The following is a 25,528-nucleotide window of genomic DNA, read 5'->3' as shown; positions in this document are numbered from 1 at the left end:
TTTTATTAAGTTTACTTTAACATTTTTGATCAGTATTTGTTTTTATTTTTCTGTTTGAATATTTTAGGTTTAATTTATCTTCAAACGGTCTCCCATGTTGCATTGTTGTAATTCTGTGTTCAGAAACTTGTTTTGGAGGGAGAGGGACGGGCACATTTTTATACATGTGTGTGGGTAAATATTATAAAGAAATATGTAAAAGTGGGATCAACAGCAGTTTGACCTGCTCATATTTTAGATATAAAGACAGCTACATGTTGTTAATCATGTAGACATCCAATGATATTTATTAGAAACAACAGATATTATAGTTTTTCTTTTCAGTTTCATCTTTGCCAATCCATTCACTATGGCCACAGACCACCTGAACCCTGCATCCAAGCAGCAGCAGCCAGGCACCAGTGCATTCAAGGTGAGAGGAGATGCAATTCAATTACAATTTACAGCTTCTTCCTGCAGGAGTTACACTTGCCCTATTTGGATGCCTTGCATCCACCGAATATCAAATTGGAAACAGATTGACACTCTTGAAATTGAGACCAGTAGCTCAACAACTCACACTCGCCCTTTCTCCCATCGGCACACAGCTGGTTATCTATGAGCAGGAAAACTTCCAGGGACGCTGCCATGAGCTGACTGGTCCCTGCAACAACCTCCAGGAAGCAGGCGTGGAGAAAGTGGGCTCCATACTGGTGCTGTGTGGACCGTGAGTGTGGGTCAGAGACCGACAGAGCATTAAAAAATGATTTAGAACCAAACAGCCAGGGAGTGACATGAAGTCCCAGAATAAGGGAATGACTTTGTGTATGAGTACAGAATGGAAGGGACAAAAATGGCCAGAAAAAATGTGTGCAACTAGCTTTCTTTCCTGCTTTGCCCCCTACTTCAATCACAACCATCCATCTCTTTCTTCCCTGCCCACTCAGATGGGTGGGATACGAGCAGGCCAGCTGTAAGGGTGAGCAGTATGTGTTTGAGAAGGGGGAGTATCCTCGCTGGGATTCCTGGACCAACAGCAGGCGTAGTGACACCATTATTGCATTCCGCCCGATTAAAGTGGTAAGAAAGACACCACCCATACATGGATACATATACCCCCATCAGTCGTGCCATCAGTCGAATCATCCACCTGGTTAATGCTTTGCTCCTCTTTCAGGACAGCCAGGAGCACAAGATTGTCCTTTACGAAAACCCCAGCTTTGCAGGGAAGAAGATAGAAATCATAGATGACGATGTGCCCAGCTTTCACGCACACGGGTACCAGGAGAAGGTCTCCTCTGTTCGAGTTCAGAGTGGCACGTGAGTCCATCTTCCCAACACAGATGTTGAGTGATATTGCAAATAACTTACTACATGTCTCTTGTCACTATCTCTTCACCTAAAACTGTCTCTTATCTGTTTTTCCCCCTCTCTGTGCTCCTGGTGCACCAGTTGGGTGGGCTATCAGTATCCAGGCTACAGAGGCTATCAGTACCTGTTTGAAAAGGGGGAGTATAAGGACAGCACTGAGTTCGGAGCCCAGATTCCTCAGATCCAGTCGGTCCGGCGCATCAGAGACATGCAGTGGCATCAGAGGGGTGCTTTTCACCCCGCCAACTAAGCTTGTGACTCTTTCCTGTCATGAACCCTGACCATGGCCTTGCTCCCTTCCAGCATCGACCCCTTTGTTCTTCATTTACACCATGCAGCATTTTGATATCTATTGCAGCTGTTGCAGTAGTGTCATTCTTCGAGGCAAACTAATAAATCCTAATTGCTTACATTTGACTTCATTGTGTGATTTACTTGAGTTCTTTGCCACTTCACAGTAACATCCTAAAGGAACAACACAGGTGAAATTAAAGTTAGGTCAGTTATGTCAAATGATTTAAAGGGTCTATGGAGAGGTACCATAAGAAACATTTCAATGTTGTTAATATTGTAGTTTAATGTGCACTTAGTAACTCCGACCAGTAGGTTGTGCTGCAGGAGCTAACGGATGGTGTCACTTCCTGTTTTCCGGTCAAGCGGAGCTCACGAGACAACAACATGCTACTTTATCTGTTCGTGTAATACTTTTGTTTAAGTAAGAAAGTGTATATGTTTTAAGTATTTTTCGAGTGTACTTCGTCCCCATATACTCAATTCAGATCTCGGTTCATCGGAAACGTTGGTATGAAAATGTTACTAAATAGAAATGTGACTACTTAGCTTAAATTGACAAGGGAACGGCTAACGGTAACATTAGTACGTCGTTGGGCTTTTATATGAAATGAACAGCCGTGTGCTTAAATTGTATTAAGTCATTTCAACCAGTTAGCGAAATGTTAAAGGTTTTAGGGGCTGTTTGTATCAACTTCTTCCCAAGAGGTTTGTGCTTTTAGGGTATTTAACAGCCACAACCTCACATCTTACAGTATGATGTAACCCGCTCCACCATTTCAGTTGAGCAGTGCATTGTGGGATAATAGTATCCACAGCAGCACGTTTAAAGTTAATACATTATGCAAATTGAATCCTTAATAAGTGTGCTGAATTTTTTCCCTGCTTAACTGCAACGTATACTTACAATCAAGCGTCATATACATTCAGATACATACATTAGCAAAGAGAAAATGATTAAACTAAAGAGCAATTTTATTAAGATAACAGTGAATGATCTATTAAATGAAGGGAATAATAATGAAAGTGTGTGGGTCAGCTGTATGCATCTTCAACTAAAAAGATGGAGTGTAGTATATTCGTTTATTTGACAGACTTTTACTTACATATTTGTTTAACTAACTTTGCATCTCGTATCCAACAGTAAAGATGCCTGTCCTGTGCAGTAACTGTACCGACAAGCGTGCTGTGCTGAAACGTCCAAAAACAGGCCACTCGCTGTGCAAGGAGTGCTTCTTCTGGGCCTTTGAGGAGGAGGTGCATCAGACGATCGTGGCAGCAAAGCTGTTCAAACATGGGGAGATAGTGGGAATTGCTGCCTCGGGTGGAAAGGACTCCACAGTGCTCGCACATGTAATGAAGCTCCTAAATGAGCGGTACAACTACGGCCTTGAACTTATGCTTCTCTCAGTGGATGAGGGAATCTCTGGTTACCGAGATGACTCCTTGGAGACTGTTAAGAGGAATCAGCAACAGTACGAGCTGCCATTGAAGATCGTGTCATACGAGGAGCTGTACGGCTGGACTATGGATGCCATAGTGAAGCAGGTGGGCCGGAAAAATAACTGCACCTTCTGTGGAGTGTTCAGAAGGCAGGCTCTCGACAGAGGAGCCATCATGTTGAAAGTGGACAAGATATGTACAGGTAATCCCAAAGAGCATTTAGAAATGTGAATGCAAGAATTTCAACTTTGAAATGTGAAAGAGCAGCCTGAATTTAAAAGAGTAAATATGTTTGTTAGAATTTGTTACAAGGGCTGTATCTGTGTTTTCTTTCACAGGTCACAATGCTGATGACGTGGCAGAGACGGTTTTGATGAACGTCTTGCGAGGGGACATAGCTCGTCTGCGCCGATGCACTGCCATCTCCACAAGCAGCGAAGGCGAAGGGGTCGTGCCGCGCTGCAAGCCCCTCAAGTATGCGTACGAGAAAGAGATTGTTCTGTATGCGTACTTTAAGAAGTTGGACTACTTCTCCACTGAATGTATCTACTCTCCCAATGCTTATCGGGGCCATGCGAGGACCTTTTTAAAGGACCTGGAGAGCGTGAGGCCGAGCTCCATAATGGATATCGTTCACTCGGGGGAGAACCTGTCTGTGCGGGAGGGCGTGAAGATGCCTGTGCAGGGGACCTGCAAACAATGTGGCTACATCTCCAGCCAGGCTCTGTGTAAGTCATGCGTGCTGCTGGAGGGGCTGAACCGAGGTCTGCCGAAGCTGGGCATTGGCAAACACCACCGGCTGCATGACAAAATCCTCTCCAAGCAGCCTCTTACTGAGAAGGAGGAGAGGAAGCTGAAATCAGTAGTCTTTTGACAATTATGATCCCCTGTTTTATTTACCACAAGACCACATTTAAAAATGCACCATGTCTTTTACATTAGAAAAGTCCAATGAGTCAACTGGGATTTTTTTTTCATTTATCATCAATTAAATTTTTGTTGAAAGTTGCCATGGAATATTTTAATAATAAAAACTGAGAAAAACATCATAGAAAGTACATTCACTGTCGTCTTACAGCTGATAACCAGGGATCACTGGGACACTATGTAGACACACTTTACGTTTTAAGAATGTTGCGTTAATCTCAGGGACATTACAACAGGAGACGGTGGAACATTTTTTTCAATGTCTATGAAAGCTTTGGTACAGAGTTCTATGACGAGCTAATCAGGTCACTTTTACCATGGACATATTAAACATCAGCATCACATTCTTGTGTAAGTAGTGTACACCGACTAGGTGTGTGAAGTGCAGAAATGAGGACTAGCAACTTTGTTTTTATTTTTTTTAATTTTGCTAATGTTTCCACAGCGATGGAATCTCACTGATGGCATGTTTTATTTCATGTTTTGTATTTCATGTTTCTTCTTTATGTTTCAATGCTCCAATCTCTGTGGGATATGATGATTTAATGAATGCATCATCCCATATCTTCTTGTTTCTCCTGTTTTTCTTGAGGTGGATGCAAGAATTAATAATATCATGAAATAAATAAGATAGATAGATATGTACTTTATTTATCCCCAGGGGGAAATTTGTATTTTACAGCAGCAAGACACACCAATTAGCAAAGTAGCAGAGCAACCAAACATATTAAGTATTAACAAATGCACAATAGAATAACAGAGTAGGACAAATTAAATATCAGAATATAGAATATATAAGATAAAACAACAAAAATGCACAGTATATACAATGAAATAGAATAGTGTTGAATTATCTGACTAGGTGAAGAACTCGTGTTAAATTGTATCTTATAAATCTGTGAAAACATTCTATGTGTGAACGCACACAAAATGATCATGAAAAGTATTTTCCGTGTTTTCCAAATACGATCATCCGTCTCGTGAATTCGGCTGATCGGTTTCACTTCGTGTAGTTCCACCTTCTGGTCGCTAGATGTCGCTCATCACCGAGCCTCAAATCAGAGCGCGCGCTCTGCTAAAAGTACACATGGACATATTGCAGCGCGTTCACGAGAGCTATCCCCGAACAACTTCCAGAGCAGCAGCCAGTGGGGAGAAGTTTGGAGAGAGGAAAACTCGTAAAGTTGAGAAGCTACCAAAACATAAAACGGGAGACAGGCCGAAGCCAGGCAGCCACTATGGACGACTTAGGTGAGTTATCAAGTCGTTTGTGTTAAACGCTCTTGTTTTTCCACAGTGAGCAGCGGACAGCAGGGTGGAGGAGTTCACGTTACGACGAGAGTTTACGTTTAAAAAAACCCACACGTTTCTGAGTCACCTTACTCTGTAAAATGCTGGCTAGTTTGCTGCCCAAAAAAATGCCACGGTGCAGTATGACAGAGTGTATGTTTGCCTCATGTTACCCACTTTGATTTATACACGCATCGTAGCATCGTTAGCCGTTTACCAACCTCCTTTTTTAAAACTCTCTGTAGTCACGTTAATGTGTCGGATAACACATCGATATCCTGCACATTTAAACAAACTTACTTTTTCAATTCCTCAGCCCGAGGGAGGAGATATTTGATTGACATTTTAACACGGAGCTTTAACATTATACCTCCTCAACTTTTGCCCCCAGGCTACTCATTCCAGCTTTGAAGTGGTGGAGTCAACGGGCCTCCCCATTTAGACTGCTCGCTGCAGCACAATGTGAGCTCAACCCTGGCTTATGAAGTATCTCCTGTCTGATGAAACAGACCTAACTGCTAGTGATACCTCATCACTGGCCATGCAATCTACTGTGTTTGTGTAAATAAATGGAAAGCCTTGAAACAGGAGACACAGGAGATTAGGACAATAGAACTGGAAATTGTACTGCAAATAAACCCAACATCTTACTTACTATGTCAAAGGTACTGTCAACACTTTCTCCTAGAGGTGAAACAGTATAGCAGTATTGTTGGTAGGACCCTGACCCTGTTGATTTCTGCTCCAAAGCAGGTTTTATATGTTAGATTAATCTAACATAGAATCTAGATTAGTCTAGCTGGGCCGGTATTTATCCGTGTACATGTAACACAGACCTTGAATAATGGGGATTCAAAACCCTCACACTGCACAATCGCCTGTATTATGATCGTACATGTAAGAGTGGCCTTTAAATCATGTGGTATAAAGGCATGAATTAACTTTTAGTTATGTAAGAAATTCACTTGCTGAGTTGTTATTACTACACAATAGTCACGCTTTCAGAATAGAAGACGACCTCAAAATTGCTGTTGGAATAGATACGTTTTCTGTCAACCTGCTGATATTTAAGTCAATTTGCCATCATTTCTTATGTGTGTTTTTTGGTGTTTGTCATTTCCTGAGAGCTGTGAGTTGGGCCTGTGAATAACTAACTAGTTTTCATTATTCATTAACATGTTGAATTTTTTTGCTCGATCAAATGTTTAGCCGACAAAAATGGTGAAACCCCAAAGTGACATTTTGTAATAGCTTTTTTTGCGTGACAAATGGTTGAATACTCGAATATATTTAACACACAGTGATGCAGTATATTTAGGAGAAAAGCGTTGCAGTTTTTTTTTTTTGTTAATCAACTAATCCTTTCAGGACTAAAAGTGCCTTTTATCCGCCCTATGTCCAACACCAGCATTGATGACAATCAACATAAACTGAATATGTGTAGCGCTCAGCAATCCGCTCCATCTATTTTTATGTGCCTCATTAACCAGTTTACCTCTCTGGTTCATCGGCCCTTGACCTTTGGCATTGAACCTGCTGAACTTCTAATTCTGGTTGTTGTAGTTTTCACCAGCTGGTCAGTTTGCTATATTTACTTTGCTGACTCACAATAAACCACTTCTTAAGTCCAGTATCTGTAGGAACGCTCCCATTGTACTGATCTCTCCCAGTAGAAAGGCCGTAAAAATGGATTTGTGAATTGTTTAAGCGCAGAGACGACGTGCCGCATTTTGAGTTTGGCCCGATGTGAGAATACCTCCAGGGCACGCTAGATGCTCTCGCTCCCGAGGGCCACTGAAAGAGCCGATTGTTGGTTGAGAGGGAGCCTGCAGTCTCACTGAAGCAGCGTGAACAGCAGGCTGATGGAGGGGGCGAGGCTGCTGAGGAATGTCGAACATCGCTCTGTGTCGGGGTCCAAGGCCAAATACTCTCTGGGTCATGACTCGCCTCCTACCACTACTCTCAGCCCTGCGCATGCTGTCACCAGAGGGAGGGCCGTCGGTTTCACTCGCTCCTTTTTAAAACGGGCCCTGTGGTAATTACACTTATAGATTGTCAAAAACGTCTTAAAGTACCCTCTCTTAGGGTTTAAACATTTCTTTGTCCACATCATGTGGAAAGCCCCTCCCATGTCCTCCCTAAATATGCAACAACAAACCACGTTAAATGTTAGTAAATCCTTAATGACTGTGGTTTACTGCATATCCAGTAAAACCCCCTCTAACAAGCCCCCATGGGTCCTTGTCTTGAGGCTCATCGATGACTGGTGGGTCGACGTGGAGCTGTTTGGAAACCCGATCAGACTCCACTCCTCCAGTCTTCTTTCATTCTGTGGATATTGATCTGCTCGCATTGCTTGACACTCGAGGAAGGGAATTCCCTCTCAGCTCCTCTGAGTCACACTTTTCCACACGTTGTCTCTGATCAGTCTTTCACAGTCCAGTGAGGCGGCCAGGCATTGCCTCACTGTTGTTACTGATATGGCCCCCAGAGTCCTCACCCACATGTGGCCCCCCCCAGACCACATATGACACACTGTCCTTTTGGCTTGTCCTGCTCCTGGGTCTCATGTTTGTGTGGTATGTAGCTCAGCTCAGCTCAGCTCTCTGTGAATTCCTCAGGATTGTGTGAGATTCAGGCAGACTGACCTCACTGTACTGTGGAGGCTGTGCTCCATGTCTGCAGGTTAACAGTGAAGAAAGTGGATGAGCATAGACATGCATTGTTAGGGGGGGGGGGGGGGGGGGGAAATCCTGGGCTGGATTACTGACACGGTCAAGTGGCCATGGACCCCAGACCCTGAAGGACCCCTAAAACCAGAGGTTCACTGTGTACATCATGCACTATCAGAGCCCTGTCCTGCAGAGGGGCCCTTTGTCAAAATGTAGTTTTAGTACCTAGAATGTTTCAGTTGATGCTGTTCTCACATTCTCTTACAAATCTGTGTGTTAAATCAAATTACAACTAAACTAATTTGGGGAACCCAGGGTGAGTCTGGCCATTAACGGGTTAATCCAGCCCAGATCAAATCAACACAGCTCAGTCACAATCGTTGTATATATTTGTTTGATACACTGTGTTGAAACGAGCGTCTTGTATTGTCATACAGCACTATAGTCTCCTATACAGGCGACAGTGTAACTAGTAAGAGTCAGGCTTGCGAGCTTTGTAATGCTAACATGCAGAAATACTCATCTGTACCGTTGAAGACAAACGTGCCTTTATCTTTATTTACCTAACTTTACTAGAGGAAACAGTGTGCATTAGCTTACCAATGTACAAACATGGTTTAAATCCTGTAACCCCGAGAAGAATCACAGGTACAATGTAGCTGTACAAAACAATGTGGGCCTCAGTCTGTGTTTTGCTGTGAGGCCCATGTGTATCTACGGGATGTGTCGATGTGGGCAACAGACGGCAGCACCTGCTAGATATGCGTTTTGTAAACACACAGCGGCCTTGTTAGGTTTACTGTACTATTATCAGTCGATCACCTTGCAGAGGAAGGCCTTATCCTCCAGACAGGAGCAGAAGTTGGCCGTTGTAGAAGCAGCGGCGTGGTCTTAAATGTTTACAGCGTTTGCGCAGCATACCAACAGATCTTAGAAGGTCTTAAGTGGTCTCTGGGTCCCGGTGTGTCGGCAGCAGAGAGTTAGTGTTACCAGACGAGCTCTCATCACCCCGTGAGAGCTGCGAGGATGGCGCATACCGCTCCTAACCAGCGGGCTCGCATGCTCGGCAAGGGGGAAGCTCCCGGCTGTAAATCAGTCTTGTTGCCGAGCTCCACACCCATCCTGTTCTGGGTCTGGGGAGGAGAGAGCTGCGTGGCTGACCTCATCGCTGACGCAACAGACCCTGCCCCACATCCTGAGGAAACCGAGGAGAAAAACAATGAGCAGAGTCCGTGCTGGAGGCCAGCACACTCTGGTAGAGTGGGCAGCCGTGGGCCCTCGGGGTGTGTGATCTGGCCAGAGCAGTGTTTTTCACGATTAAATGCTGTCTACTCTTTTTCCTCTTGTCATGCTTGTTTCCCTGGTCTTGTGTCGTGGCGCAGAAAGCAGATTATTTTAGGGTAATGCAGTAGGAATCCGAGTCCCTGCTGGGTTCTTCTGGCATTACTGGAGCTGGGGACCCCAGGGGCCAAGTTCAAAGACAGAGGGGCTGCTTGTCTGTGAGCAGGGCAGTAAATCTCACTTCATTTAGTTTTAATATGATTCTATTAAACTCAACTTTTCTCATGTTTTGATACTCGGATTGGTATTAAACGTCAAAGCTTGATTGATAACTGAGATGTGTGTTTGCAGCACTAAGTATTATGTCAAGTAACAAAATGCTTGCTCATCATTTTGGCATCAGAATCTAACAAAGCTCACTAATCGGCTTTAGTTCAGAAATATTGAAAACAATACTCGGTTGAACTGAGATGATAAATCGGGAGAATAATCTGAAACTGTTTTCATAACTTTCAGTCAAATACAGTTTAAAAAATAGTAAGCAGGTTGGTCGATAATTCATCCATGACTATCTCCATCAGCTAATGGCTGTTTGGAGCTCAGCTCGGTGTTTTCAGTCGGAGACAAGATGGCCTTTCTTCGAGGGTCTTCCTCAATCTACCCCACTCTCATGGCACAAAAGCCCGCTCACTGTCTCTGGCATACGGTCCTTGAACATGCACGGTATCAATGTGTCCTCAGCGACTGGGTGTCAGTCTTCAGACTTTCCCCTGTCATCTGATTTACTGGTCTGTGGGGAAGTGCTTTTATTTTGGTCCAGCGCTCTCTCACGGGGCGTGTCATCTTTCAGCTATGGGGCTGCTTGGCAGTGTATTTTTGGGTATGTTTATTTTGAAATAATCCCCCTTAGATGCTTCTGTCTTTTCGGATGGTATACTATTACACTCATTCATCCTTTGTCTGTATGGATCTGCGTGTCCTAGTGTACAACCAGGGGGGTGGGGTGGGGTGGGCATCTGTAAGCTGTGAGGCACAACATTGTATTTGAATGTTTCTCTCGGTTTGTCATTTAATCTGTTTGCTACCGGTCAATATTCTCTCCTTCACTCAGATTCCCTCTTGTTTGTCTGTTCCTGGTTTCTACCCAGCCTCCCCTGCCTGTCTCAGTGGCATCTCCCCCCCCCCCCCCCCCCCCCCCCCCCCGGCCCCCGTCTGTCTTGTTTGATATAAATATCGTGTCGGGTTGGCCTGATGGGGTAGAGTTTCGCTGCGGGGCCGTGGCCAGTTTTGCTCCTTTCCTGCCCGGCTATAAACAGGTGAGCTGTGGACCCTTCCCCCCCCCCCCCCCCCCCCCCCCGCCTGCACTGTACACCTTGCTCTGTGGGAAATGGGGAGTAAAAACATTGACATCTCCCTTATCCTGGAATTCAAAGCACGCTGTAGTTAGTGGAACGGGTCCTGTAATTGTCAACACATTATTTTCATTTTCTGGACTTTCACAGATGGTGTTTTGTATTCAAGCACATTCCTCACCGGCTCTGTACCTAAACTCCTGAGGTTGTGGGAGGAATGTTTGTTCTGCTGGAGTAGATTGTATCACACAGCATCATTTTTGTTTCCAGATCAGACAGGTTGCATGTTAAACGATGCTTCGCTGGGACGACAACAACCGAATGCCCCCCTTCCTAGAGCCACCGTGTCCCCGCCTGATTGCTTTCTTTCTCAGGAGCGGACCGAGGAATGTGTGGAATTCCCCATGCACCTTCGCTCCCATCTGATAAACGCTGCAGGACTGTGGCAGGGCCTTGGGTGAGTGGGTGGATGGACTGGGGGGGGGGGGGGCGTGTATGTGCACAAGCCGGACTGTACATGCACCCACTACCACAAGAATGTGTACATTATCCACATATCTTGCGAGTTGTTTATTGAACGTAATGAAGATTAGTTACCACAGCGTGACCACGGACGGTTCCCCTCGACACAGGGAGCCACTGTTGTATTGTTGACGGACGTTTGATGAATCCATCTCGTGTTATTAGTCCCAGTCATATCCCTTTTGATGACAGCTTTATTCCTCCAGAGCTCGCACAATGGGCTATTGAGTCAGGATGCTGTTGGAGCAGAATTGGACTTTGTCCTTTGTGGCTCCTACCCCCCCTGTCTGAAATGGAAAAGATTAGCCTGTTACTTGGCTTACAGCTCTTTTGCATTCTTAATGCTTCGAACTCTTTATGGACCAAAACTTTTCTGAGACTGACGAAGGCTTGTTGTCAGTCCTCATGCCAAACTCAATGCTGCCCTCCTCAGGGGACAAGAGGGAAGCAAGACCGTTAAAGTAGCAGCTCCAATCTTCAATCTGTATCCTTGTGTGACCGGCATTAAATGATATCAAAGAGATGCACTTAATGGAGCGATGTGTGTTTATTGCAGGCTGCTAGGTCGAAGGCTACAAATGGATATGAGCTGTGAATTATGGATTTAAAAATGATACTTATCTGATGCTAAATTTAAACAGGCCTGGCTGTGTTTTAATCTTTCTTTATCCGGATACAGAAATAGCAGAATCGTATGTGGTGCATCTCCCACTGTGATTATAGTGCCATTCATATCAGTGCTGCAACTAACAATACGTTGTATTATTTTGGGGGGGGGGGGGGATATCGTGAGTGCACACTTTTATAGTCTCATAATCTTGGCTCTGTCTACAGGTGTTTTTGGAAAGCTCCTCTTCGTCAACGCCACAACGAACTTTCAAGGATACATTTCCATAATTCGTCTTTCTTTAAAGGCTTTTATTATTTTTGACAGCTTCTACGGTCTTCTAAGCTACGAGAGAGAGATGTAAATGTAAACCCTACACTGTATTTTATATGGCTCACCTTTGTTCCAAAACCTGCTGTGGTGTTTTTCTCTGCGGAGGCTTTTGTTTTATGAGTGACAAAGTCAACTTCAGTAAGACCTCGTTCAGCATGTCGGCACCAGGTGCAGATTATTTTGAGCTGGTCGTGATATTTCAGCAGGTTTGCACAGACACGGGCTATACACTGAGCTTACTGCTATAAATAGGCCTGTGCTCCCATGTGGTTTATGTGAAACTCCATGACTTAAACATTCAGCTTCTGGGCCGGATCTCCTTTTGGTCTGAAGGACTGTTTGCAGAATATAGCTTACGTCTTGACGTGCGAGAGTCTCCGGTTTATCGCACTTTTCTTGTGAACTTATCTCATCTGAGTGGATCATTCAAACTTAAAGTCACACAGATGGATAGATAGATAGGTATATAGATAGATAGATGTGCTTTTGGATGCAATTTAACATAACGGACATAAGCCCGACATCTGTAAAGCTACAATCGTAGTGGCCATATTTATATGAGGGTGAGAATAATGAGACACTTTCAGTGTTTGTTATAAGAGAAAGGCAGAGTGAAAGGATACGTCACCCACTTCTGGCTCTCAACCCCCCCCCCCCCCCCCCCCCCCCATTACGCTGGCAACATGTTATCACTCCTTGTTGCTCACACTATCTTCGTCTGTACTGCTGTCTGCACACAAACATGAATTTAATACTGCCCGGAAGATATTACAGATACAGCAGGTGGAACCAATAATGTGCGTATATATACTGGCTTTTTATTATATGTACTCATGGAGTACAGGCACTGCTTTATTGTTTCATTATATTATTGCTTTGTTGTTGGATCTGTTAATGTTGACGTAGACGAAGGACAAACTTATCTTCGTCTATTCCAAGCCTGAGGCAGCGGGGACTTCATTTTCCAGATATTCTGTGATAGATATGTGTTCTTTATTGTCACTTGATTGCAGATGATATGAAGTCAGTGTCTGCAACACAGGGGAGTAAGGCAGCCTTATGAGTAGTCAGTGTTGTGCAGTCAGACTTGATCCAAGTCTCTTTTTTTAAATAACTCTTATTCAGGACAGGAAATCAAAGTGTTCATACATGAACAGATTTATAATTTAGAGAGACACTTTTTACGTACATTGGAAGTATTTTAGAAGCCTGGTTGGCCGTCTGACCTCGTGCTCAGTTGGACAGCTTTTGACTCTGCTTCTCTTGTGTTCGAGTTTGCGGTAATTCCTCGGAACAGACTCCCGTTCCAAGCCTCTGTACTGTAACAGTATGCGGCCGGTGATTGCTTCTATTCTGGACCGGCTGAGAATGGACGGCTCGTGTGATGTAAGAGTCTATTTTGCTCCTGCGTTCCTGTGAACACTCAGCGGGGTAACACTGTCGCCCCTCAACCCTGGACTGGGTTCAGAAACACTTTCTGTTGGTCGCCTTCTTTGTTCTTATCGGTCTGTCTTGTTAAATTCACACGCATTCTCATAAAACATCGACTAATCTTTGCATGCATAACTTCCAGAGGTATAGAATACTGTAATGACAGATCGAGCTCATAGACGGGTGGCTCTCATTGTCACCAGGGTTGTATTTATAGTGTGGAGCGATGGTGGGGAGGGGAAAGTATGTTGGGGATTTCAGAGGGATATTTCATGAAGGCCTAATCGGTATAGGTATGAAGCTGTGCTCGGTGATGTGCCGGGCCATGCTGTGAGGGTGACAGGGCTTAACAAAAAGCTTTTTTTGGTGATGGGTTGGAATGACTGACTCAGACACGCTGGCATTGTCCGTTTACAGCCTGACACCCCAGTCAGGAGTCTCCTCAGAGAACCCAACGACCCAGTAAAGAATTCACTGGTCTCCAGCGCAACCATGTTTGCAGGTCGAAATATTTTTCGTTCGGGAATGTGATGTCTTTGCTCCAATGACACGAGGCATTACCGAGTCCACGTTTGATGACCAACTATCAATTATTCCAGACGCGTTACTGGCGGACCTGGAATCTACGACATCCCACATCTCAAAGCGACCTGTGTTCTTGGCTGAGGAGACCCCCTACTCCATCCCCACTGGAGGACACTCCTACCAGGATGTGTCCGTCCCACCTCCGGTCCCTCCTCCGCCCTCAGCCGAGGCTCTGAACGGGTCCCTGATGGATCAGCCGGACTCCCACCACTCCTCTCAGCAGGTATGTCTCCGTAGTGTGATGATCATGCATAACTCGTGAACTAATGTTTCTCCGTGAAGCCATTCCGCAAACAGGTTTCTCTCTGATATCAAACTCATCGGAAAAGAAACATGAGAGAGGGGAAGTCAGTCTCGCACAGTTAACTGTGTCCAGATGAATGTCGAATCGCTCTGCTCATGTTTTCTCCGTTTGTCTCACTGATGTGTCCTCTGCAGTCGTTAGGTTCAGCCCAGAAGAGCTCATGGTCCAGGGACAGTAGCAGCTCTCCGTTGTCTCACATTGAAGAGGACCACGTCTACAGGTATCCTGTCACACGCTTGAAATGTCGTGTGTGTCGTCCTCCTTTTCTTCCACCTGTAGTTGCTGTTAGCAGTTGTCCCTGTCTGTCTCCTCTTCAGTTTTCCAAACAAACAGAAGTCGGTAGACTCGTCAACAGCAGCCATGACCTCTGCCATGGGCAGTAACCTGTCGGAGCTCGACAGACTGCTGCTGGAGCTCAACGCGGTGCAGCAGAGCTCCCCTTCATTCCCCACCACAGGTACGTGCAAAGTCCCCTCAGCTTTCTCGGCGCTGTTTGTGGTCAGCAAAATGAGCTGTACTGTTGTGTGTTGTCCACAGAGGAGGCAGCTCCACCTTTACCGTCCTGCAGCATTACCCACTACGAGAACGGCGTCTCCCCTGACATCATGGTGAGCCCCGCCCCTCAGGAGAAACCCAAGAGGAACGGAACGAGGCTGGAAGAGGCCCGGCCCACCGTGGAGAGCCTGCTGGACGAGCTGGAGGGCTCGGTGCCTTCACCCAGGTGCTTTATATCACACATGGAGGCAGGGCGGAAAGCACTCAATCAGCAGATACCTTGAGCTGACGTTTTAGGATCTGTATTGGCAGAGAAATAGCTGGAACACTGCATCCCGTCATTAGATCCTCAACACACCAAGCTTACAAGAGGCCGCATCCGCACTCAGAGCTCCCCAAAACGGACAACATTGCCATCTGAAAGGGCCAACTTATGTTCAAGGTCACGTTAACGTTCAAATGGTAGTTTATAGACGAGAGTGTTTTGAACAGGCTGCTCTCGGTTATGTTGTGGAAATGCTTTGAACACACCCCCAAGTCACGTCACATGGTAGCACATGCAGGTTGGATGACTTTACGTAATGTTGCTTTCGTCTTTATTTTTACTAGTTTTAAACGATTTTGTTGAAGAATGTAAAATTGATTAGAATGCATGCTAGCTTGTTTTGCCTACATGTGCAGCTGTGTTTAGACTAAAGAGAGGAAGTTATCAGTGTGTGACGTGTCTCTGTCTGGAAGGAGTGGGAAGACTGTGCTGGGCCGTTGTCCTTTGTCTCCCTTTAGTTTCATCTTCTAAAATGCTGAATGTGGCAGTTTCGACTTCTTGTCGGCACAGAATAAGACTATTCAGGTTCATAGTGGCATCAACATGGTTACAAGTTAGTTTTGTTTTGTCTTTCTGATGTTTTAGGATCAGGAACACAGAATGACAAACCTTACTTCCTCAGAACGTACATGAATGCCAGCAGTCAGCTAGCCGGTTAGCTGTTAGACAATATATATTTTGGGTTCTGCTGTTAGTAAGGAGTCAATGTTTGCATGTAATAACAAATCATATTATAATTTGTATTTTCCAGCTCCTCTGCTCGCCACAGCGATTTGGACACACCCTCTCAGCAGCAAGCCAGAATTTCAGCTTCCTGTGCCACAAGAGAGCTCGACGAGCTGATGGCCTCTTTGTCTGACTTCAAGGTACAGAGCAGCATGAGTGACGACTGGAAAGGCTTCAACAAAAACACATTTCTGTTGATTTCTCTGTCCTCTTCCTCTTATCTTGCTTCTGCTTCTATGTCCTTCAGCCCAGTTCTTTGGGCTCTCTGCTGGACCCAGCAGGAGCGTCTTCCAGCTTTCCTCATCCTCCAGCCTCTTCCTCCATCACCCCAGTGGCTTCTCCTTTCCTTAGCCTGTCCCATACGTCTCCCTGTGCCTCTCCTCTGTTCTCTTTGCCTGCCGGTCTAGAGCTGCACATAGACGAGGATAGAGGAGACGGTGGCATGTCGATGCCCCATGCGAACCGTCTCTGTCCTCACAGTCCCATATCCTCACTTTCTGCAGCCAGTGACCTAGACCTGGACTCTGTCATAGATGTCTCTGCCACCATGCTGTCGTCCGAAACCAAGTTTCTGCTTGTCCCCTCTCAAGCCGCTTCCCTTAACTCCAACCTTATGAGAAATAGCCCGAGTCCTTCCAATACCACCACCACCCACTCGCTGACCTCCGTTAACACTGTCCTGGACCACAAGTCCTCCAAGTCCTCTAGTCCATCTGTAGAGCGGGTCTCGCCCTCAAATACTGTCGGTAAATTCCCCTGTGCTCCTGAGACTATGACCAAGGGATCTTCTTTTCATAACCTTGCTTTGAATTTCTCTACTCCTCCTCCTTTTAAAAACCTCACCCCACCTCTCTCAGCTCCAAAGACTCCTTCACTCGTCCCTGCTGCTGTCTGTATATCTCCACATTCTGCGCACGTTTCCTCAAAAACATCCTCGCCATCTCCAGTCTCTTCCATGACGGTCCCCTCTCCACTGGCCTTCACCTGCACCAGCAGACAGCTGTTGGAGTCGGCCCCCGCAGCCCAGAGAGCCAGCCCCTTCGCTGTGCAGCAACCCCCCATGGGGGAGCCCTCCTTGGACGAGGCGCTGGACAAGCTGCTAGCCATGAGTTTTGCACAGAATCACTCCGAAGCAGATGTGGAGGATCCACAGATGACGATGGAGGCACATTTTTTAGGCAGAGGAATGCAGGAGATGCAGGAGGAGCTCATCCTGCCTCTGGACAGAAACAGCGTGCAGCCCGACACTTTCACCAGCGCCACCAACACCATCACAGACGACTCGGTGGACGGAGGGACTGATGGGAATGGAGATCTGGACTGGGCTGACGAGGAGCTGTCGATGTCCTTCCACGATGGGCTGGATGGGACCATGACGCCTTACACCGAGAGGCCGTACACAGACGGCAGCATGACCCCGCTGACGGAGGCCAGCTGGATGGATGAGTCCATGACCCCGTCTTCATGCCCCGGGACCCCTGACGTTGCCCTGGATCTGCCCCTGCTGCAGACTCCCAGTATAGACCGAGTCTCTGCTTCCGGACATGTAATGCATCTCGCCTCTTGCTTGACACAACATGGGCTTGTTTTGCTCACATTGTTCTGCTCCTGCTCCAGAGACTGATGCTTCCACACTAGCTAGCCTCTACTTAAACTAAACTAAAACATGATCCCAAATATTTATCTGCTAGTTTGCTCACTAGTATAAGTTTTGCACTTTGTCATTTTAAGATGGATAAAACAGGGATTGTTTTGTTAGCATTCTCTCAAATCTTCTTTAGCACGATCAAGTAGGGCTGAAACAATAGGTCAACAAATTGATTAGTCAATGAACAGCATGAAAGGTTTTCTGCTTTTCTGTATTTTATGTTTTAAAGTGAATATCTTTTGAATGTAGACTATCGGTCACATAAAGCACAGCAGGCTTTCAGCTGCTGGAATAGAAGCTGGCTTAGAAACAGAGATGCTCTTTGTAATCAAGAGCATTTGCTTTGATGCTGCACTTAGAAATAACTCACTGATTGGCAGAACCAGTCCTGAGCATGGCACATGTAATCCTCCTGACCTGCTGCACCAGTTTTGTGTGAAGGACCCTAATGTCACCTGCGTTGTGAGCTTGGTGTGGTTGTTGAGAGACTAGGAAGGCTGTGAGGAAGATTCATGCGCACCTGACATAAGCATGCTGGAAGTGCATGGAGTGTGACTCCGAGCCCACTGACCACAGCATCCTGGCCTGTCATGGATTTGTGACTCACCTGCTGCCGCTGTGACTGCTTCAGCTGGGTTGTGTTTGGTGTGGACGTATGATGAGATGCTCACCATTCCTTCTTAGATAAAATCAGTGATTAGGCGTACCAAGGAGACTCCTAACGTGCACCCCATGTTCCGAGACGGACTACTGCGCAGAAAGATGGGACCCGTCATTGTAAACAAGAACACTTCTCAGGACCGCCTCATAGAGGAGCTTCAGGGCAAGTTGGGGATCGGCCGCTCAGAGCGGCGGCGTAAACAGTCCGATGATTGGCTGACCGAGGGCGTCGTCGTCACATGCAAACCCCAGCGTTTCCGTCCCGATGGGGCCGGCAGTGAGGTCGACAAGGTTGGCTTCAGTGTGCTCAACAGTTTTCCCCAAATATTGCTATTCCCAATAAATTCACCTTTTAGTTTTCTACACACTTTGCTCTCTGTGTTCCTTCCCTTCTCTCTGTTTTTCTCTCCTCTTTGTTCAGATCATAATTTCCCCAGAGTCGCCTGTCCCCGTGAGGAAGGTGCTCCCGCCTCTCTCTCCCCCCGCCCTTCGTCGCCCTCCTGTTATAGAGGAACCTAAGCGGCTACTCCCAGTACAGCACCCCCCTATTCCTACACCGCCACCTCTACCTCCCCCCCCACAACCTCCCTACATCCAGGAACCAGTCCCCCCTGCACCTCGGCAGATTATAAAAGCCCCACCGCCACCACCACCACCACCACCACCACCACCAGCCCCAATTCAGGAAGCTCCTGCCCCCAAACCAGAGCCCCCTCCTCCTGTTCTTAAAGCCCCAAACCGCCCTCCACCAGTGGAGCCAGTGACACCAATACCACCCAAAGTCCTGGTGTCAGTAGGCTGCCAAACAGAGTATGACCCAATCTTCCCTCCAATGCAGGCATGAACCCCTGTCTCTTATCCCTTCTTGGTTTTCACAGCTTCACATTTCTTTCCATCTTTGTAACGTAAATCATCATTTTGTTAAACGTCTGTGTGTATCAGGCACATCTTTAACGCAAATTTTGACAATTTAATCATTTCAGATTATGGCCCAAGGGAAGGCCGGCGTTGCTGGTGGGGCTCCGACACAGGTCAACAAGCTGGACAACATGCTGGGTAGCCTGCAGTCTGACCTCAACAAACTGGGTGTACAGACCGTAGCTAAAGGAGTGTGCGGAGCCTGTTGCAAGCCAATTGTGGGACAGGTGAGACGCTTTTAAAAAAAAGATAGTACGTCTGTAATATATATGTGTTGTAATTTTAATCATTTAATTTCTACAATCCACTTTTCTGTTTGTCTAGGTGGTGACTGCAATGGGCCGCACGTGGCACCCTGAACACTTTGTGTGCACGCACTGTCAAGAGGAGATCGGCTCCAGGAACTTCTTTGAGCGAGAAGGACAACCGTACTGTGAGACCGATTACCACAACTTGTTCTCCCCGCGGTGCTACTACTGCAATGGGCCCATACTGGATGTAAGTCGCTGCTGTTTACTTATGTGGTCGTGTCTGTTGTAGAGTGCAGTCAGCCAACAACTCGTGTTGTCATGTCTGTTCAGAAAGTTGTGACGGCGCTGGATAGGACATGGCATCCCGAACACTTCTTCTGCGCTCAGTGTGGATCTTTCTTTGGCCCAGAAGGTATTGTGATTATATCTACAGTCCGCTCATAGAAGTACAAACAATAGTTTCTGTTCGCATTTCGGTTTTGTGATTTATTAAAACCTGTTTGTTGTTTCTATGAAGGCTTTCATGAAAAGGATGGAAAAGCCTTTTGCAGGAAGGATTACTTTGACATGTTTGCACCAAAATGTGGCGGCTGTGCCAGAGCCATTTTGGAGAACTACATCTCAGCGCTGAACAGCCTTTGGCATCCTGAATGTTTTGTCTGCAGGGTCTGTATCTTGTCATTTCTGTCACTCTGGTGTTATTTCATGTACCAGAGTTCAGCTGGATATTGTTGAAGGAACGATAGCTCCAGAATAACAGCATCTTCCTCTGCTTCCTCTCTTGTTTCTGTTCACAGGAGTGCTTCACCCCGTTTGTGAATGGAAGTTTCTTTGAGCACGATGGCCAGCCTTACTGTGAAGTGCACTACCACGAGCGCCGTGGCTCCCTCTGCTCCGGCTGTCAGAAGCCCATCACGGGACGCTGCATCACAGCCATGTCCAAGAAGTTCCACCCGGAGCACTTTGTCTGTGCCTTCTGCCTGAAACAGCTCAACAAAGGCACCTTTAAAGAACAAAACGACAAGCCGTACTGCCATGGCTGCTTCGTCAAGCTGTTCAGTTAGGGAGTTAGTGAGAGCAGCTCTGGATCAGGTCAGATCAGTGTCTAAAGCATCTTTAGCACAGGTAGGGTTGGGATGGGATTTATTGTGTTGGTATCAAAGAAGGATGTCCGTTCTCTGATAGGGACATTGGAAGTGTGTATGGATTAAGTATGTGCATGTGGTTGAAGCAGCATACAGTCTCTGCTAAAATACTTGTAACTCGTCCTTCATCAACTTGGAGAAACGTCCCTATATTCAGACCGCCAGCTCTGCAGTTTGCATCGAGGCTCTTATACAGGTGGTTTGGAGTTTTGGTCAGTAGGCCGGAGTGTGACGCAGATATACTCAAAAGGTGACATTACGAGGGTTTTCAACTCAACACTGATAATATACACGACTATGGTGTTTTTCTTAATCCCCTGAAATGTGTTGGATATGTTCAACAGGCAGAGAGCTGTCATTGTCATTCATGAAACACTAGGCATGTGCGACATTGTTGCTCACTGGTTGAGCGTGTCATTTTAGAAACCATAAAAAAAGAATCCGACACCTACAGCAGGGAGCAGGTGACTTTTCTTCTTTTTTTTTTAACGTTACAATGTAAGCTGTTGCAACGGAGGAGGGTAGAACGCGTATCCCCCCCACATGGTGTAAAGTTGGAAAGAGCAGATGGATGTATCCATAATATCACTGTAGCATTGACTGACAATGGGCTGCCTGAGCATTCACAATTACTTTGTGTGTGAACAGTCTAGTGTCTTTACACTACGTGTCACAAAGATGAGTTTGAACTGAATCCATCTTACAGTTTCCAGAATCAGCGTGACAAACTACACCTATTTTTTAGCCAAAGGCAAACTATGCATGGATGAGTATTTTCACAGTGATGTCAATGAGGAAGTTCAGTATGTAGTCGTCCACCAGTAGCTGCCGTATCTGCCAAATCATTCCTTGTATTTTCACAGAAGAAAAGAGAAAACAATCTGACATCTGATTTTTGCGGTTGTCTCTTACAGTGAAGTGGAATCACGCAAAGGTAGTGGGAGTATATTGTGCATCTCTTAAACTACCATTACTGTTTCTAGGTACATCCTGACTAGTTTTTTGTATATATCAAAAGCAGCTGCAATGTAAGCAAAACGCTGGCATGCTTATTAGCATGTACATGCGTTTGATAACCACTCATTCAAAGAAGGAGGAGGGCTGGTGAGGAGGCATAGCAAAGATATTTTGATATTTTTGGTATCATTACTGTATTGAGAAGCTGATGAATGTTCACTTGTTTTTGAAAGAAGTTCACAAAACGAGAAAGTTGCCTGTGATGTTCCAATGACTCTGCAACCGGGGATTAACAGCTTTGTATTTCAGCATCGGTGTGTATTTCTCATGTAAAAGGCTGTCTGTCTGTGCCATTGTATCAGTACCATGTCTAATAACACTGGCAAAAACAGCACAATACTCATAACAGGTCAATAGTCCGCAGTGATGTTTCATGTATGAGTCCACTGAAAAATGGTGGCTGTAAAAGTGAGAGCCCGGTCGTCAGTTGATGACTCGTGTCCCTCAGCATCTGAGTAGCATCTACTGTATGACCACAATAATCGGGCCTTTTGTCTTTTTCAGGGAATTCTAGAGCCTTAAATCCTTTTTCACTCTACTTAAGATATCATGTAACGGTTATCTTTTTGAATCAGTTGAGTAGAGTGTTATTTAACCAAAGCCATACCTTATTTGAGTTGTTTGTGTCTCTTCTTCTTTCTTTTCTTTTCACTCTGAATGTCTGTAGTAATGAACAGTGATATTCCTCTCATCTAGTCTGATTCAAGTAAATAAATTCAGTTTTGTTATTAAATAGTATACAAGGGCTTCATTTGTGACATGTTTTCACTCGACGCGTCAATTTTACACTCTCACTCAAGGAAACACCATCGAACACGAACATTAGTCCAACTGTACAATGCAGTTGTTTGGTTAAGTCTTTGCACTGTTTTTAGTTAGTTAATATAATCTATTTTATTGTATATATTGTGCATTTTTATATTTAACATTTTAAAATATTTTTTACTGGTTTTTTTATTGCTTTACCTGTACCTATTAATGCTACTGTAGCGAAAACATGTCTATGCTATGAATAAAGTAACTATACCTCCCTCCTCAAAGATTAAAGAAGTAAGGAGGCTATTTTAAATGCATGAGCAATAGAGACTACTGCCCCGACATTCAAACTTAAAACAAAAACTTAATTCAGATAGTAAACCGGATGTTTTGACTGAAAAACAACGGACTTTATATAACTTTAGCGCTGCAGTACACGCCCCGCGCCAGGTGGTGGCGCTAATGCAACGCTGTCGTTGGTCAACCGCCATAAAACCTAGAGAAGAAGAAGAAACTGGAGCCATTCGGTCCTGTGATTGGACACAAGTATCACGTGGTTGATACAGTCATACCAGGGAGAATGACATGTTTATTTGTGCTAACACTTCAGGTAAGTCGAGTTAAAGTCTGGCAAAGAATGTGTTACTGTACGGTATGTCTATTTGTACAAGTTAAAGAAACGAAGGTCTTGCTAGCGTTGACTTTAGTTATAAGTGTACCAAACTCATTAAATACCGTTCAACAGCATTCATGTGTCCTTGTTTGTCAGAGAATGAGCAATGTTGTTATATATATCTTAAAAAGTATGAAAGGTTCATTCATGTGTAAAGTTTATCAAACATTTGATGAACGTTTTGAGTTAAACTTAAGCGTAAAGAATTGGTGCTGGCGGTTTAATGGAGGCCTTTTAATCAGTATAAGTTATAAGATATGTATTAAGTATTTACATATCATATATTTGACCCTGATGGTACAGCAGGTGGTTTGGCCTACAGCCCTGAGGTGAGCACGAGAGGGATGGTTATTCACTCATCACCATTAAGGTCATGCCAAATCGCTCAGGTTTCATTTTTAAATGTCAGCTGTGGGTTTAATGGGGTTTTTTTGGACAAATTGGTGAACCTACAACATCCACATGTCTTTCAGGTATCTTAATGCAAAGTGGACTCAGACATCGGCCTCACCACAATGGCGTCCTACTTTGATGAACACAACTGTGAGCCCACCAACCCGGAGGAGCAGTATCGTCAGAATGCACTACTTGAGCTGGCCAGGTGAGGCTCAACACACTTCCGACACATTGTAACGCTTCACATTGATTACCAGTGTACAGTAGGACTGTTGGTTTGTTTACAGGTCTTTGATGCAGGGCTTGGACTTATTCGACTCGGGGGCGTTCGACTTGTCCGACTGGGACCAGCGTCTCCCTCCTCCGGCTGCCAAAACGGCTGTTCAGACCCTCACTGTGGTCATCATTTCTCCAGAGCAAGCAGGTGACAGACATGACATCAGTCATGTTTAACTGATATTCAACAAGTGCGGCGGTTTACAGAGGCAGAGATCATGCTTAGGTAGGGAGGGATTTAACTGTGTGTGTGTTTTTATATCTCACAGATAAACGTCTCAAGTGTCCTGTGTGTTTGCTGGAGTTCGAGGCACAAGAGTCAGTTCGAGAAATGCCTTGCAAACATCTTTTCCACTCCGGATGTATACTGCCCTGGTTGGGCAAGGTAAAGCTGACACATGTATCATTCAGAATTCAATTCCGCATCGGACATGTTCGGGAAAAACATACCTTTTTGAATCTTTTGCATGTTTTCAATCATAGACCAACTCCTGTCCGCTGTGCCGCCTTGAATTACCGACTGACAATTCAGAGTATGAGGAGTTTAAAAAAGACAAGGTGAGTGTGTAAATATGCTTTGGACGGTACAAATGAGCGTCATCTTCTAGCTGTGCTTCCTGTGTAGCACCAGTCCCGAGCTGAGTATTGTTTCCTGTCCTGTAGGAGAGAAGAAAACAGAGGGAACACCGGCTGGAGGACCTACATGGATCCATGTACACATGACTCAACTGTGCTGTGGCACAGCGACTTTTTACAGAAATCTATGAGAAAAATTAATGTTTTAGGAAATGCATAATGCTGCATTCATGCCACTTTGTGCAGAACGTCATTTCAATCATGCGCCTGGGAAAAACTCTCATGTCAGCCTCATATCTGTAGTTATGAGTCAGGAATATAAATGACATCTTCACCATCTACCAATTGGCAAAAAGAACTACAAGCTGTAAAGCCACCATCACTGACAGCTTTCTCTAAATAATATCCCACATTCAAAAACTATGTAACTGCATTCTAAAAAAACAAAACAACGAATTTGGTTTGACTGCAATCTGGGTAATCATCGGCATGAATGCAGCATAAGCAACAGGATCATTGAACATGCTTATATTTCAGGTGGATAAATGTTCTTTTCTTTGTAGTTAGGATGAAAATATTTTATGACAAGTATGATGTTGACGGCGGCCCTGAAGCATTTCTGGTTTTATTCCTTTTTGATTTAAATCTATAACCTTTTAAACACACAAAAAAAGTCTGTTCAGCTGTATTTGTCAAATTTATATGATTTATTTAAACACAGGAATATATTTTAATCACCGACTCTTTTCGTTTTTTTTCCACAGAAATCATTTTTAAAGTGCACTTCAGTTATGTAATATGAATAGTATACACTTGCATATATTCTGCATTTTATGTCAGGTACCCTGTCAGGTAAATGCCCCCACTGTCACACGGGCTGTCAGTAGGTTTGTTTTCTTCAAGCCGAGGTACAAACTGAACAATCTCTTCTCGAGCCACAGAATACAGTATACAACTACTTTCACTGGCTGAGTAGTACTTGCCTCATGCTGAGTAAACTGACCTTTCTGTGCAATTAGTTTGGTTCCCCTTTAACTTGTCCCGTGATGTTTGAGGAGGCAACGCCTCTTCTGGCCGACACAGAGGAACACTTAATAACACAACCAGTATGACCTGGATTGGCTTTTTGATTCTTCTGCATCACATGCAGATTTATACCACTTCTATACTACAGCAATAATCTAGGAAAAACCCATGTTTGCTATCTGTGCATGTGGTAACACACAATGTTGAACTTGCAACCTTGCTGACTCAACTTAGGTGGGATTTTTAACCAGC

At 45.0% G+C, this 25,528-nt stretch overlaps 4 protein-coding genes across 8 annotated transcripts; all 4 read left to right on the top strand.

Moving 5' to 3' along the window:
• Positions 1-334: 334 nt before the first annotated feature.
• crybb2 (crystallin, beta B2) lies at positions 335-1,600 on the top strand (the record flags this gene model as incomplete). Of its 2 annotated transcripts, none has more annotated exons than XM_079269799.1 (5): positions 335-412; positions 588-706; positions 927-1,059; positions 1,157-1,299; positions 1,432-1,600. In XM_079269799.1, the coding sequence occupies 5 exons, from the start codon at positions 350-352 to the stop codon at positions 1,598-1,600; spliced, it is 627 nt and encodes a 208-aa protein (XP_079125925.1). The 2 variants fall into 2 exon arrangements, with proteins under 2 accessions (XP_079125925.1, XP_079125924.1); XM_079269798.1 differs by having other exon boundaries at positions 350-432; positions 518-706.
• A 406-nt stretch (positions 1,601-2,006) lies between these two features.
• On the top strand, positions 2,007-4,525 carry ctu1 (cytosolic thiouridylase subunit 1 homolog (S. pombe)). Of its 3 annotated transcripts, none has more exons than XM_079270492.1 (3): positions 2,007-2,065; positions 2,786-3,286; positions 3,423-4,525. In XM_079270492.1, exons 2-3 carry the CDS (start codon positions 2,791-2,793, stop codon positions 3,956-3,958), a joined length of 1,032 nt encoding a protein of 343 aa, XP_079126618.1. In that variant the 5' UTR covers positions 2,007-2,065; positions 2,786-2,790; the 3' UTR covers positions 3,959-4,525. The 3 variants fall into 3 exon arrangements, with proteins under 3 accessions (XP_079126618.1, XP_079126619.1, XP_079126617.1); XM_079270493.1 differs by having other exon boundaries at positions 2,017-2,152; positions 2,791-3,286; XM_079270491.1 differs by having other exon boundaries at positions 2,025-2,152.
• Positions 4,526-5,131: 606 nt separating this feature from the next.
• Positions 5,132-22,303, top strand: LOC306779263 (uncharacterized protein). The gene is made up of 14 exons (XM_079271112.1): positions 5,132-5,262; positions 14,099-14,307; positions 14,523-14,608; positions 14,706-14,845; positions 14,926-15,109; positions 15,960-16,074; positions 16,182-17,480; positions 18,267-18,533; positions 18,664-19,080; positions 19,226-19,387; positions 19,485-19,658; positions 19,742-19,823; positions 19,929-20,077; positions 20,209-22,303. The coding sequence occupies exons 1-14, from the start codon at positions 5,250-5,252 to the stop codon at positions 20,473-20,475; spliced, it is 3,564 nt and encodes a 1,187-aa protein (XP_079127238.1). The 5' UTR covers positions 5,132-5,249; the 3' UTR covers positions 20,476-22,303.
• A 578-nt stretch (positions 22,304-22,881) lies between these two features.
• On the top strand, positions 22,882-24,984 carry rnf181 (ring finger protein 181). 2 transcript variants are annotated; one of them, XM_079269884.1, is made up of 7 exons: positions 22,912-22,939; positions 23,306-23,372; positions 23,476-23,603; positions 23,686-23,822; positions 23,944-24,059; positions 24,158-24,232; positions 24,338-24,984. In XM_079269884.1, exons 3-7 carry the CDS (start codon positions 23,518-23,520, stop codon positions 24,395-24,397), a joined length of 474 nt encoding a protein of 157 aa, XP_079126010.1. In that variant the 5' UTR covers positions 22,912-22,939; positions 23,306-23,372; positions 23,476-23,517; the 3' UTR covers positions 24,398-24,984. The 2 variants fall into 2 exon arrangements, with proteins under 2 accessions (XP_079126009.1, XP_079126010.1); XM_079269883.1 differs by lacking the exon at positions 23,306-23,372 and having other exon boundaries at positions 22,882-22,939.
• Positions 24,985-25,528: the final 544 nt, after the last annotated feature.

The sequence above is a fragment of the Melanostigma gelatinosum genome (assembly GCF_949748355.1).
Source record: "Melanostigma gelatinosum genome assembly, chromosome: 6".
NCBI classification, from domain to species: Eukaryota; Metazoa; Chordata; class Actinopteri; order Perciformes; family Zoarcidae; genus Melanostigma; species Melanostigma gelatinosum.
The sequence above is the reverse complement of the archived record's forward strand: the minus strand, read 5'-3'. Positions and strand labels throughout refer to the sequence as shown.

Coding starts and splice junctions, on each gene's coding strand:
- ctu1 (XM_079270492.1), top strand. CDS start 2,791: ATGCCTGTCCTGTGCAGTAACTGTACCGACAAGCGTGCTGTGCTGAAA. Junction 3,287..3,422: donor AGTGGACAAGATATGTACAG/GTAATCCCAAAG, acceptor TTTCTTTCACAG/GTCACAATGCTGATGACGTG.
- LOC306779263 (XM_079271112.1), top strand. Junction 17,481..18,266: donor GAGTCTCTGCTTCCGGACAT/GTAATGCATCTC, acceptor ATTCCTTCTTAG/ATAAAATCAGTGATTAGGCG. Junction 19,824..19,928: donor ATCTTTCTTTGGCCCAGAAG/GTATTGTGATTA, acceptor GTTTCTATGAAG/GCTTTCATGAAAAGGATGGA.
- rnf181 (XM_079269883.1), top strand. CDS start 23,518: ATGGCGTCCTACTTTGATGAACACAACTGTGAGCCCACCAACCCGGAG. Junction 23,604..23,685: donor GCACTACTTGAGCTGGCCAG/GTGAGGCTCAAC, acceptor GTTTGTTTACAG/GTCTTTGATGCAGGGCTTGG. Junction 24,233..24,337: donor AGGAGTTTAAAAAAGACAAG/GTGAGTGTGTAA, acceptor CCTGTCCTGTAG/GAGAGAAGAAAACAGAGGGA.